The sequence below is a fragment of the Athene noctua genome, unplaced genomic scaffold (genome assembly GCF_965140245.1).
Source record: "Athene noctua unplaced genomic scaffold, bAthNoc1.hap1.1 HAP1_HAP1_scaffold_50, whole genome shotgun sequence".
NCBI lineage: Eukaryota > Metazoa > Chordata > Aves > Strigiformes > Strigidae > Athene > Athene noctua.
Window position 1 is genome coordinate 430,097 of NW_027437544.1, and position 12,614 is coordinate 442,710.

The following is a 12,614-nucleotide window of genomic DNA, read 5'->3' on the forward strand; positions in this document are numbered from 1 at the left end:
TGAAGCTGCTCGTGAAGCACTAGACAACTGACTTTGAGTGTGGCTTCAGAAACGTGAGAGGAAGGGAAGAATAACCTCCCAGAGTTTCAGATGAGACTCTTTTCTCCAGAGGTTTCCCTATACACGCTGTCAGGTCACACAGCTCGTGCATGTGGTGCTGTTCTGCACCTGAGACCAGAGACTTTTAGAAAACCTGGTTGGGCAGTTGGTGCCCCGAGCTCTGCAGGGTGAGGCCAGACCCTGGTTCTGGTGGGGGAAGTTTTGCATTGCTCAGCTTTGAATCTGGTTGGGTTGGGAGCTGGCGGAAGGAAGAAGGGTCTGGGCCCCAGGTGGGGTTAGCCCATGCGGAGGATTTGGCTCCAGTGGAGATGGGGATGCAGCTGGGGCAGGGCTGCATGTTACCGTCTCCACGTGAGAGTGCAGGATGGGCGCAAGGTACAGAAATGATGCTCCTGGAGGATGGAGCCTTGGCTTGATCCGTAGGAGAGCTACTGTGCGGCGTCACCTGCGTGCACATTTGTGAGGAGGGATGCGGAGCTGTGCCTTAAAAACTCTCTGGCTTTAAAATCCAGTATCAGGTGGTGTGCTTTACCATGCTAAAAAGAGAATCAGGGCAGGAGCTGCTTCTGGAGATGGGTGCTGCTAGTGCCCGGCAGGCTGGGGGACGAGGGCCGTGTCCCTGCCAGGGCACAGGGCTGTGTCCGTTGGGGTGGAAGGTGCCTGCTTGCTCCCCACTGAGCGTCTGTCCCCTCCGCAGGTCACAACGCAGATGAGTCCCTCGGCGAGCAGTTCCACGCCAAGGCCAAGCGCAGCCTAGAGACGAGCCGGTCCAGCTCTGTGGACAAAGTCAGCCGGCAGTCCGTCAGCTCCCAAGGCCAGGTGAGCGCTGCGGCAGGCGAGAAGAGGGATGGCCCCACAGCCCGATCCCAGAAGCAGCATCTGATGGATCTGACAGGCTCCCAGGTGAAGCACGGCCTGCACTGGTTGATGCCTGGGACCTTTCTGTTGCCTCTGAGAAGTGAAGGGGCCGCTTCCAGTGGAGGCTCTGCGTCACCCAGAGCCTGGTGCGGGGGTCTGTAGTGCAGAGAGCCAGCTGGGCAGGCTGGGCATGGCTCGGGCTGGGAATGAAACCCTGGCAGAAACACTCTACGGCATCTCAGCCGTTTGTTGGCAAAGTGCAGTCCTGGCTAATGTGGCTGCAGCCGTGGGCAAAGCTGCGGGATGCTGCGCTGGGGGCTTGCGAGCTTGGGTCTCTGCTGGCCACGCACGCACCCTCCAGCGTGCTCCCCCGGAGCTGCTGGCCTGCAGTTTTGTTCTAGTCTCCTGCTAGTGAGAAACCCCAGCTCCAAGCTCATCAGCTGGAATTGTTTGGGGGTTTCCAAAGCGGTTGATTTTTCTGGTGGCGTTCAACATTGCAAGGCTCATCAAGTTCTCACCTCTCTCCCCGTCCCTGCTTTCCTGCGCAGCGATCGCTGAGCATCGGTAGCAGCACATCAGAAGAGCTGGGCTTTAGGAGCTGCGTGCTGCCCGAGGACCTGCTGGTGGCCATCCTCTCTGACAGGCTGCAGGTACGTGGGGTGGGGGCGTTCTTGCTAGGGAGAGACAGGCAGCGAGGTACAATTCAGAGAGGAGGAGGAGGGCTGTGCCTGCTCTTGGAGGAGTCCTGGGCTGTGTGCAGGGATCCGTGGGTGAAGCTGCAGATGCCATGAGCTGGCAGAGCGCGGGAGAAGATCAGAGCTTGTCTGAGCTGCTGCACTTGGAACTGGGATGGCTGGTGATCTCTGACGACAGGCTTTAGTGACTGGCTGAGAGCCCAATGCGTGCGACAGCTGACTTTCTCTTCCTTTTTGGCTTTATCTGCAGCTGAGCGACTGCTACCAGGGAGTGGTGTTTGATGGCCTGGAGACCCTCTTTGCATGCAACACGGCGTCTGCTCTCCTCTGCCTGCTCAAAGCTGTCAGAAATCGGCCTTACATCTATTTTGTGAACCTGTTCCAGGATTATGCTTCTTGGAAAGCCAGGGAGATGGCCGCAAAAGAGCAGGAAGGTGAGACTCTTCGTCTCCGTAACTCTGACATGTTCTCTCTCAAGCCTTCAACCTTACCCGTGTGTATCTGGGTTACCAGCAGAACTTGTAAGAGGGGTTTTTATTAATCCTTCCACCTTCTGCCTCGGTGTAGCCAGCACTCAGCTCACAGTTGCTTAAAATACAGCAATGCTGAGGCTGACCTCAGTCTCTAACATTAAAGCTTGGGCACAAGTGTAAGCTGCTGTGGCTCAATAACTAACCACCGGCCAGCCGTCCACGGCGCTGGGGCGTGTGAGCCAGGCAAGGCACGGGAACTCACTGAGCAGCGATAGTTTGGGGGCTTGTCTGAATTTTGAAGCGGGGATGTGAGCTCGCCAGTATCTCCTGGCAGGATGATAGGCTGGGTCGGGACAGAGTTGTGAATCCTGGCAGCTCACCCAGAGCAGCAAGCTCTGCTTGCAGGCACTGACGGTTTCTCCTCTGGTCTGTGCTGAAGGACGGGAGCGGGAAGAAGCTGCCAGGAGGGAGAAAGCCCGCCTCTGGGAGATGGACGAGGACGAGTATGATGCCCTCACCGAGGAGGAGAAAATTCAGTTTGATAACAGTATACTGCAAGTCAAGCGTGAGAGGAAGAAGAGGTGTGTAAGCCTTCTATGGGTGCCTCCCCAGGATAGCGTCCCCGAAGGGTTTCCCTGCTCCGGAGACCTTGGTTGAGCTCAGAGGGGTTACCAAGGTCAAAAGCATTAATTACCAGCAGCACAAGGACTGCCAGTTCCACCTCCCTGGTTCCCAGCAGAGGAGGCACCTTCCTCCGGTGAGATGAGAACATCCTCTCTCCGCTTTAGTGGTGAGCCCTTCGGCTTGGACACAGGCTGCAGGGAGCTGGGCTCTGTGCTTGCCTTGCCACTGTGCTTACAGGTGTCTCTAGTTAATGATGTTCATTCTCATCTTCTTCATCGCCCTTCTTCTCCAAACCAGAGGGGTTGTGGTGTGGGTTGGTGTGAGGCACAGCTGTGCTGGCTTGGTTTAGATCCCAGTCCTGGTGTAGGTGAGGCCCTTGCACTGCTGAGCTCCCAGGGTTTTCCTTTACTGAGTGACACCAGCCATAAAGCTGGTTTCTCCTAGGCTCAGCTTCAGCTGCAGCAGCAGGTGAGCCTGGGGGAAGCTCTGATCCCGCAAAGCAGCCCTGTTCAGGAGGATACACAGGATAAGCTTATGGCTCTCTTAACTCCTGCCTGAAACTTGGGGAGGGACTTGCTTAAAGCGAGCCTGTGTGTCAGCACTTCTTTCAGCCCCAGCTGAAGTTTGTTCCCCTGGATCAGCCAGTCTTTGGCAGCATTGCTGGAGGTGTCCAGGTGGGCCTTACTGGAGAAGTAATGCAATTTAGACCTTGTGACAGCAAAGCCTAGATTTGGCTGGCCCTGGAGGTCCCCTCCCGCCTTCCCTCACTTTGGATGTCCCAGCCTCCCCAGGTTGAGGGAAGTCCACAGAGCTGGTCTAACGGTTGTGCCTGGCCTCAGGGTCAGTGAATGAAGTGCGGGACCAGCTGGGATTGCAACGAGCCCAGATTTCTGGCGGTGACTCTTGGGGATGTTTTGTTTGTCTTGCTGAAGGGAGATGGAGCAGCTGGCTCAAGAGCTTGAGGAAAAGCACCGGTGGGAGCTAGAACACTTGAGGGAGGAAGAAGATCTGAAGAAGTCATCTAAGTGGGCCAAGAGAAAGCCTGGGAAAGATAATGCTGCAAGGAAGAAAAGCCAGCCTGGAGTCGGGCAGGTGGGTGGTTGTGTTTATGGAGATGAGTAAAAGCCCTGGGGCCCCTCCTGCTGAGCCGAACCATTCCTGGCGCAGCCAGCAGCCACCCGCAGTGCTGGGGATGAGCACCTGGCCGTCGGTAACACACGGGGCTGTGCTGGGAAACAGCAGCCAGTGTTTGATCCTGCTGCTGCTTCGCCAGGGCTATTTTTGGCTGGGTTTGTTGGGTAGAGCTGCTCTTCTAGGGTCATGCTGCCTTTGAGTCATGGCTTCACATAACTCCGAGCCCTAGATAATTTTAGTCCAGCATTTCTCCCCGTTCTGCATGTGACTTACACCTCTGAGCCCTGACCCGCCAGGGATGTGGTGTCTTTTGCTACCTGTCTGGCAGGAGATACCACCAGGCCCTCTAGGTATTCATTAGCAGCCAGACTTCCCAAAGTGTCAGCCAGACATAGGGATGGATGCTCAGCACACCAGAAACGTGCCCGGAGGACTGCACAGGAGTAAGGAGGTGTCTTAAGTTTGGGTCGGGGAAGCTGTTCTGTTTCTCAGCTGGTTTGCAGGACTCCTCATCAGTCTGACGCTGGGGAGTTTAGTTTCAGTTGAGCTCAACTGGGTACCAGCTGCGCTCTGAATTGGGATTTGTAGAGCACCTAGCACAAGCCTCAGATGAGACATGGGGTGCTATTGCAAAGATCGCAGCTGTCCTACAGCATTTGAGTTGGTGCTTGGAAATGCTCACCGCTTTTTCCTGCTCCTCCTGCCCAGAATACGAACGCATCCACCAGAAACACCAGAGCATCCATTGGCAACCTGTCCAAAGTCACCGAGGGGGGAGAGAGGAAGGGATCTGCAAAGGAGCACCCGGACTCTCTTGCAAATGACAAGGAAGATAAGAAAAAGCAGAGCGAGGCTCCCCTGGCAGATGTCTGCTCAGCAGAGGTTGTACAACCTGCGGACCCGGAACAGGGAGAAACTAAAACCGAGGCGCAGAGCGACAGCGAGAACTTGGCCCTGAGGTTCAAGATCTACGAGGCATCGCAGAAGGATGTCACACATATTTTGTCATCCTGGGACAGGGCTCAGGGTATCCTGCTGTCCCCTCTGAACCAGGAGGTGGTACAGCAGCAAGTCCAAGGCCAGCGCCGTTGCAGGAGCCGAAAGGACAGAGAGAAGGAGCACCAGGAGAGGCTGGAGAAGGAGCGTCTGGAAAAACTGAAGGCTCTTGAGGACTCCAAGTTACCTGGGCTGGAAGGGGAAGGTGCAGAAGGGTCATCCAGAGGCCAGGACGTTGGGGTGCCCTGCCTGGACATCCAGGTGCTGAGCTCTGCAGATGTGACGAGGGCGATCCTGGAGAGTGGCAAGCTGCCAGCGGCAGAGCAGGTAAAGCCCTGTGAGGCTCAGATGCTGAGCCTGCCGTGGTCTGGGCCCTGGTGCATTGTGTCCCGCCAGGTGACAACAGCACAGAGCCTTGTCCAGGCCACTGATGATGTTCCACGATGGCTTCACAGCAGCCACGTGGCTGGGGAAGTTCTTGCCATCCCTCAGGTCGGGCAGAAGAGCGGGGGGCTCTCATCCTCTCTGTTCAGAGAGTTTCCCAGTCTGGAAATCACTTAAAATGGTCCCAGGGCAGGGCAGCTCCTGGTCATTGTTTCCTTCAGCCGAGTCACTCAGATTTCTCTCTAGGTCCCACTTGTAGGTCCTGGCACTGCTCTGGAGCCTGCCCACCCTGCTGGGCATAAAAAATCACTGTACTCCATCTACATAAAAAAAAACCATTGCCAAAAGCTCAGTGTCTTTCAGGGAGTGTGAGGATGAAGGCGACGGGAGCATAAACAGGGTTTTCTCTTACGCTTTAGATCCTGGATGACTTGGGACTGGGTCCCTCGGGGCCTCCCATTCCACCTACGGCTTTCTACTCCGTGATCCGCTACCCGGAGAAGCGGATGGTCCCTGCAGCAGGAGAAGCCCTCGAGCACTTCGCCTTTGTCGTGCCTGAAGGTGCCACTGCAGAAGAAGAAAAGAAGAACACCAGAAGTCTCTTGGATGTGCCTGCAGTGGAGGTGCCAGGGCAGGGTCCAGGCTGGGTGGGGGCATGGGGGGCGGGTGGAATGGAAAAGGATCACTGTGGAAGGGCAGTGAAGACATGACAGGGCCCCATGTCTGCAGGCATCCCTCCTGTCTGTCTGAAAGAGACAGCTCTGCTTGAAACATGGGACAGTTCTGTAAGATGAGAGGAAAAAAAAATCAGCTAAACCCTTCAACTTCCCTTGAGGAGAGGGTCCTGGGCAAGGAGGGGTGTTGTAGGCAAAACAAAGTCCCATAAGGAAGACCAGATCCATGGGCAGAGGTGGTTGGTGGTTTATTCTCTCTCCCGTCTGTTAACAAACCTGCAGCTTTCTCTCTGGGATGGGGGCGTCTCAGGGCAGGTCTCACCTCTCTCCCTTTCCTCTCTGCCTCGGTGTGAAGGTGTCAGAGGAGCAGGTCACGCCAAGCAGGGGCCAGTCGGGGAAGGAGAAAGCCGCGGGCAGGCCGGAGGCTGTGAGGAGGAAGCGGAGCTCCAGCCGGGCGAGGTCTCCAGGCAGGAGAGGTCTCCAGGCGCCGGGCACGGGAGCACCCACGCAGCGCCCCGGGGCACGCCAAAGCGACATGGACACGGCCCCATCCCCGGGGAGATCCGTCAGGTGAGCCGTGAGGGAGGAGGCGATCCCTCTGCTTCACATCCATCTTGCCAGCGGGGTCCATCGTCCCCAGCCCCACAGGGACCCTCTGCTGGGGCCTCCACGGGATGGCGAGTCCGTGAGCCGCCTCCTTCTCTCGTTTGCTCGTTAGCAATGTCTGAAGCCTCCTCTTTCATTGCCAGGCTGAGCAGCTGCCGGTGGATAGTGCCTGCCCACGGCGAGGTGGAACTGAGGGTCCAGTTCAGCTCCACGGTGCCGGGGCAGTTTGATCAGACGCTGCATTTTGAGGTGCTGGGGACGAACCGACAGTACCAGGTGCACTGCAGGGGTACCTGCCTGTATCCCACCATCAGCCAGGACCCCCACGGTAAGGCTGGGGCATGGGAGCCTCCCACACTGCTCCTCCCTGAACTCAGAGCCAGGGCTGCCCCTTGTGCCCCAGCGACCTTCTGGCTCGGGCAGAGCATGCTGCCTGAGCCGCCCAGTGTCTCTTCCCGTGCTTGGAGCTGGGAACCAGTACTGGTACTATGGGAGACCTGGGCTGGTCTGAGGGATCAGAATGTAAGTTTGATACTGACTTTGAGCAGATAACCACGTACCCTTAAGAGACGTGAAAGTCCCGAGAAGAGCTGAGAAGATCAAGGAACTGCCAGACCAGAACTGCCTGACCGCAAGGAGAGGAAGGTCATCGAGGCTGCAACAGAGAAGAGGGCATCCAGCCGTGAACTGTTAGTCTCCACCAAAACCAGTCGTACATGGACACAAACGCTGCATAAAGTCATTAAAAGGCTTGTTGGAACAATAAAGGAGCCATTTTGCACAATTCGGTGTTTGTCGTGTCCATCTCAACGACAAATGGTGGCCCCGATGTGATCCCAACACCGAGGAAATAAATAACGGCGGCAGGAAGAGCTGCGGAGATGGAGCCCAGCCAAGCGCAGCGGCGGGGAGAGCTGCACAGTCCCGACAACCTTTTGGAATTTGACACCGTCCAGGTGAGCGGCTGGGAACAAAGCGATGGGTGCCATCCTCTCTAAGGAGGAGGGTATGATTCTGACAATGTGGAAGTTGGTGCTTCAGCGCAGGGGAGTCAAATTGGATGATGTAGCGCTCCAAAAAATGTTGTCGTGAATCAAAGCGCAAGGGTATGAAGCTGGCACTGCCACTGCATTTAGTGTGAGCAAATGGGAAGAACTGGGACAGAAACTGCTGGAGTGTGCCTCTCGCGGTCATAAGAATGCAACCAACCTCCTTACAACCTGGAGGTTTTTAAAAGAGCCTTTAAAAGACTTTAAGGCGGAGAAAGCAAGCTCAGGGGAAACACCTTATAATCCAGGGGTGTCCTCGGGCCGGGTCCTGGTGGCGAGAGGTCAAGATACGGACCTAGCGGGGGGAGCCCGTCCCAAACGTAGACGCGGTTGAGGGCGAGGGGATTGTGTGAGGACTCCGATGAGGAAGCACAAGATGAGTTGTTTCCTCCACAAAGACGGAATGAGCAGAAAGCCCCTCAGGCAGTGCCCCCTCCACCTCCCATCGTGGAGCCCTCTGCTGCCACCTCCCTCTGACGAGGGGAAAGCCCTGCGCACTTTGCTTATCTGGTGCAAAAGGAATGGGGTCCCTGCTGATGCACGGTCTGCTCTTGATCTGGAAACATGGAAGGGGGCAGGGAGCGCCTTATTCGAGGCGGCCGTAAGGAAGAACACCATCGCTGTGTCATCTTCAACTGCATGGCGACTGGTACAGGAATTCCTGAAACAGTTAAAAACTGATCGGGCTGTGGCGGCAGCTGCATGGCATGGAGCCAAGGACGTTATCCAGGGAGGGGGGGTGGGGCGAGGGGTTTTTAACTGTGGTAACATAACGCTTTTCACTGTCCCACTGTGTCTGTTAAGCATTGTTAGTGTTTGAATTCAGGTGCTATTCCTGTTTTCTTCCCCTAACAAGTCTGTCTTTTGCCCTGACTCATGGGTGCTCGAGCCACCCCTCTCTGTCATTATCTCCATTCCTGAGCTCTTTGCTTCATTTCTCCTTCCCAGCACTGCGGGGAAGGGGTGAGTGAGCGGCTGCGTGGTGCGCAGTTGCCCTCTGGGCTCAAACCAGGGCAAAATTTAAGGATGGTGTCCACCTAAACAGGCCAGAAAGTGAAAATCCCCCAGGAGCTATGGCGATTTGATGTAGCGTTTTTAAATGGTTGGAAATGGCTCGGGACATGGTGTTCGATTTGTCGAGATTTGTAACACTGGTGTAACAGGGGGTTTGTGCAGCGTGAGCGTATCGAGTCCCAGAAGGTTTTGTCCTGCTCTCAAAGCTAAAGAAGAATTTTCCTGCTTCCATGGGAGCAGATGATTTTTGAGAGCTCTTTCTAGTTCGTTAACCGTGAGTCTGGGAACTGATGTTCTGATTCAGCATCTCCACCCAGAGTCATGGGGGGTTCCTCATGCAGTGGGTGAAGCGGTGGAGGGTCAGATCTACACACGGGTCAGGGGCTGCATTGGCCCCCCGCCTCCCGCTGCAGGGATGAGCCCAGGCAGAGGCGCTGTGAAACGCACATCGAACCTTTAATGAAGTGAGAAACAGAGAGATGGGAGAGGGCTGGGGCTGGGGCGGTCGGGCGCAGGCTGCGTGCGGCGGGGATCCGGCTCCACGTCTTCTCTGCCCGCCTGTCGGAAGGGGTCGGGGGGCGGCGGCACTCTGTCCGTGGTGTCCCTCAGGTTCTGGCTCGCTTGCCGGGCACGTGGTCGGCATCGGATGCTCTCCGCTTGCTGCTGCCTGCTGCTGCCTGCCGCCACGCTGTGCCTGTCCGGCTTCGCCTGCCGCGGGGTTTTGGAGTGTTTTCCCACCCGTTGCTCCACCATCTTCCTCCTCTTGGGTGGGATGTTGTCCCGCAAGGGTTTTTCTTGCTTTTTGATGTTTAAGACTCCTTTAAGGAGCTGCTGGACTATGAGATCTGTAATTTTTTGGTTTCTGCTGTCATTTAAATCAACCACCTTAATTCCACATTCCATTTTTTAATTTTTTATTTCTAAAAGCATTGTGTACGAGTAGGAGCAAAATGCTGAGCATGGCTGAGTCCTAAATCTATTTGTAGCTGTGACCTAATCAAAGCAGAAGACCCAAGCTCCTAGAAGTGGCTCCTCTTCCTCCCTCCTGCCACCACCCCAGGGCATATTCTCTGCAAACAAAGTCATACCTCGGTAAATGAAAGGGCTGCTGTGCATTGGCTACGCCCCACTCCTCCCATTCACGGAGGTGATGTCGGATTACTTAGTTGAGAAAAAACTGCCAGCACTGACCATTATCTGCTGAAGTAATTTAAATTAAGCCCAGGATATTGCCACGAAAGATTGTGCCTCCCTTGTTCCTGCCTCGGTTTCTGCAAACTGCCCTGTCTGTAGTGAGACAAGAATGTTCTCAGTGGAATGGTAAATCACCTGTCGTGGTAGTTCGGGCAGAAACTGAATGCTTACATTCCAGAACACACTTTTATAGTACTGATTGTACTCTCCTGTTGGTAGACTCAATAGAAAAATAAAATCTGAGAACTATTTCAAGTTTAATAAGAAGTAGCAGAATGGTAGAAATGGGAATTAAATCTTACTGGAGTTCAGTCATCTAATATCCAGCACAGGTTTGTCTTTTAATATGCATTAATATCACCCCTCAAAAAATTATTCCCAAATCGTAGCAGCAGCTATACCAGCAAAGTTAAAGCCAGCAAGTTTTGGTTCTCCATCAGATTCAATAAAATAAGATAGGAGGTGTGAAATTCAGTATCGAGATAGAGAAATCAAATAACAAAGACAATCTCATTTATCCAACAACATGAGTAGAGGGCTTGGGCCTTAGGTGATATTCAGTCAAAACAGCATTCCATGACACCCTGCCTTTTTTTTTCTTTTTTTTTTTTTTTAATCTTTTTCCTTAAGCAGGAGCTTTGTCTCTCTGCAATCCAAAAATATTCCAGCTGCAGTAGTCCTGTGTTGAGGTAGGGGTATTAGCTGTCTTTTTCTATCTGCCAATCCGCAGAGGTGTGGCGCTCAGATCACAGCTAATCCATGCAGGAGATTATGACCTTCGCGGGAACAAAAGCACAGACGCCAATATGGTGGTTGCTTCTTGTTCGATTTATTAACTGCACAATTGCTTTATATATGCCTTCCCGTACATCGCGAGATCTTTACTTCCCTATTCTTTCTGTACATCGTGAGATCTTCCGAGCGCCTCTCCCTACACTTCCCCCTCCCCATGCTATATAGCTATATTTGTAATAATTGAAGACTTGTTGTTCTATTTCTTCATGTGCAAGGGTGGGTTTTTTGGTGTTGGTTTTTTTGGTGTTGGGTTTTTTTTCCATTCTTTCTCTGTATTAACCACAGCTGCTGCATGCTTCTCTGTAGTGCTTGCCCATATGTTGGGTCTGGGCGAGATGGTTCGTCTAGCAGAAGATCCAAGTAGCCAAAAGCCACAGAAAATCTGCAAAAACTTTAAGAAGAAATGGTTATTTCAGGTTTTATACATCGGGCAGGTATCCATTTAATTAAACCATCTTTTTCCACTGCTGCATACCCACGCCCAAACACTCTCAGTGACCAGCCTGATTCCCACTCTATCGCTCCCGGTTCCTTGACCTGAACCAAAGGATAATTTTTTGTCTCCTGGGTTGGCATAAAGTGTTTCCACAGGGGAGGTGTGGACTCGTTGCCTCTACAAAATGATTTAAAGCATAAAGGGCGTGGGACAATAAAGTCTGTTGCCGGTCTATGGGTATTGTCCCCTTATGACCTTCCCCCTCCCCAAGCTGTTGTAGTTTGGATTTTAGGGTGCGATGCGCACGTTCCACTATTGCTTGCTCTTGACTGCTGTAAGGAAGGCCGTGTACTAACTTGACGTCCCATAACGCACACCATTCTTTCGTACGTCTCGCGATGAAACAAGGGCCGTTATCTGTTTTAATCTCTTGTGGCTTCCCTAATAAGGCGATGACGCCCTCCCAATGAGCAATAATGTGTCTGGCTGTTTGTTTGCAAGCCATCGTGGCTAATATTGTAGAACTCAAGGTGTGAATGGTTACTATGAGGTATTTATTTGGTTTTAATAGGTCAAATTCTGTTATGTCAGTTTGCCATATCTGACTGGGGAAGATACCCCTTGGATTGACCCCTGCTTCCCACAGTGGGCCCTTTTGACAGTAGGGACAAAGTGCCACTATGTTTTTTGCCTGTGACAGAGAAATATGACATGTTTTTTGCTAAGGCTTTTGCTCCGAGGTGTAGAAAGGCGTGTAAATGCTTTGCAGCATCTAGTGACCATACACCCCGTGCCGCCTGGTCAACCTTATGATTGCCTTCTATAATTGGACCAGGTAAGGATTGGTGACTGTTCACATGTGTAAGAAAGGCCTGTCCTACGTGTTGTTGTAGAGCGTCATAAAGCAAAGTCGATACTTCCGTCTGCACAAATCCTACGGTTACCATTTTGTGTACAAGTTTATAAACAGAGAGAGAGTCTGTAACAATATTAATTGGATTCTCTGTTTCCTGCTGGAGTGCCGTCTGGACCGCTTTGGCTTCCAACCATTGTACTGATTTATTAGTCTGAGTCCACAACCTCTTTTCCCAGTGTCCTTCAGCTTTCCATACGACTGCAGCTGTTTGTGATTGCGATGAGGCATCTGTAAGGTATGTTGTACCGTTAAGAGGGCGCACGACTAGAGGTAGTGTAAGTTGTAGCTGAAGTGTCTTCAGGTGTGTAACCCATTGTAGACCCTTTCCAGTTGTCATGGACCCTGGAAAGTCAAAGATGGCACGTTGTAAGTCTTCCGAACGTGTAACCATGTCGTCCCACACTTGCTGCTTCCAGGGGATGAGTATTGTGTCAGGTTCCTTCCCAAAGTGTTGAAGGGTCATGTTGCGTAGGCGTCCTATGAGGTCCGCTACAACAGCGACTGTGGTAACAAAGGCGGCCTTGTTGGTATTTTGACAAGCCCAGGCTAAAGGCACGGGTTTGCCATCCCAGCCAGACTGTCTGATGATACCAACCATGTGTCAGATCGGCTTTTCGTCCACCAAACTATATACATCCCCAGGCCTGACCTCGCATGCTATTCCCAGCTACTGGGGGAAGAGAGCCTCTCAGCTCTAACTCCAATC

At 53.2% G+C, this 12,614-nt stretch overlaps 2 protein-coding genes across 2 annotated transcripts in view; both read left to right on the top strand.

Annotated features, from left to right (window-relative positions):
• The window catches only part of LOC141954987 (hydrocephalus-inducing protein homolog), a 96,353-nt gene extending 89,155 nt beyond the window's left edge, over positions 1-7,198 (top strand). Inside the window, 10 exon segments of the mRNA XM_074895065.1 lie at positions 758-983; positions 1,430-1,568; positions 1,864-2,047; positions 2,526-2,667; positions 3,643-3,802; positions 4,553-5,167; positions 5,644-5,847; positions 6,254-6,468; positions 6,648-6,832; positions 7,053-7,198. Of these exon segments, the coding sequence (XP_074751166.1) occupies positions 758-983; positions 1,430-1,568; positions 1,864-2,047; positions 2,526-2,667; positions 3,643-3,802; positions 4,553-5,167; positions 5,644-5,847; positions 6,254-6,468; positions 6,648-6,832; positions 7,053-7,198 (2,216 nt within the window).
• A 187-nt stretch (positions 7,199-7,385) lies between these two features.
• LOC141954988 (hydrocephalus-inducing protein homolog) overlaps positions 7,386-12,614 on the top strand; it is a 208,826-nt gene continuing 203,597 nt past the window's right edge. Inside the window, 1 exon segment of the mRNA XM_074895066.1 lies at positions 7,386-7,460. Within this exon segment, the coding sequence (XP_074751167.1) occupies positions 7,386-7,460 (75 nt within the window).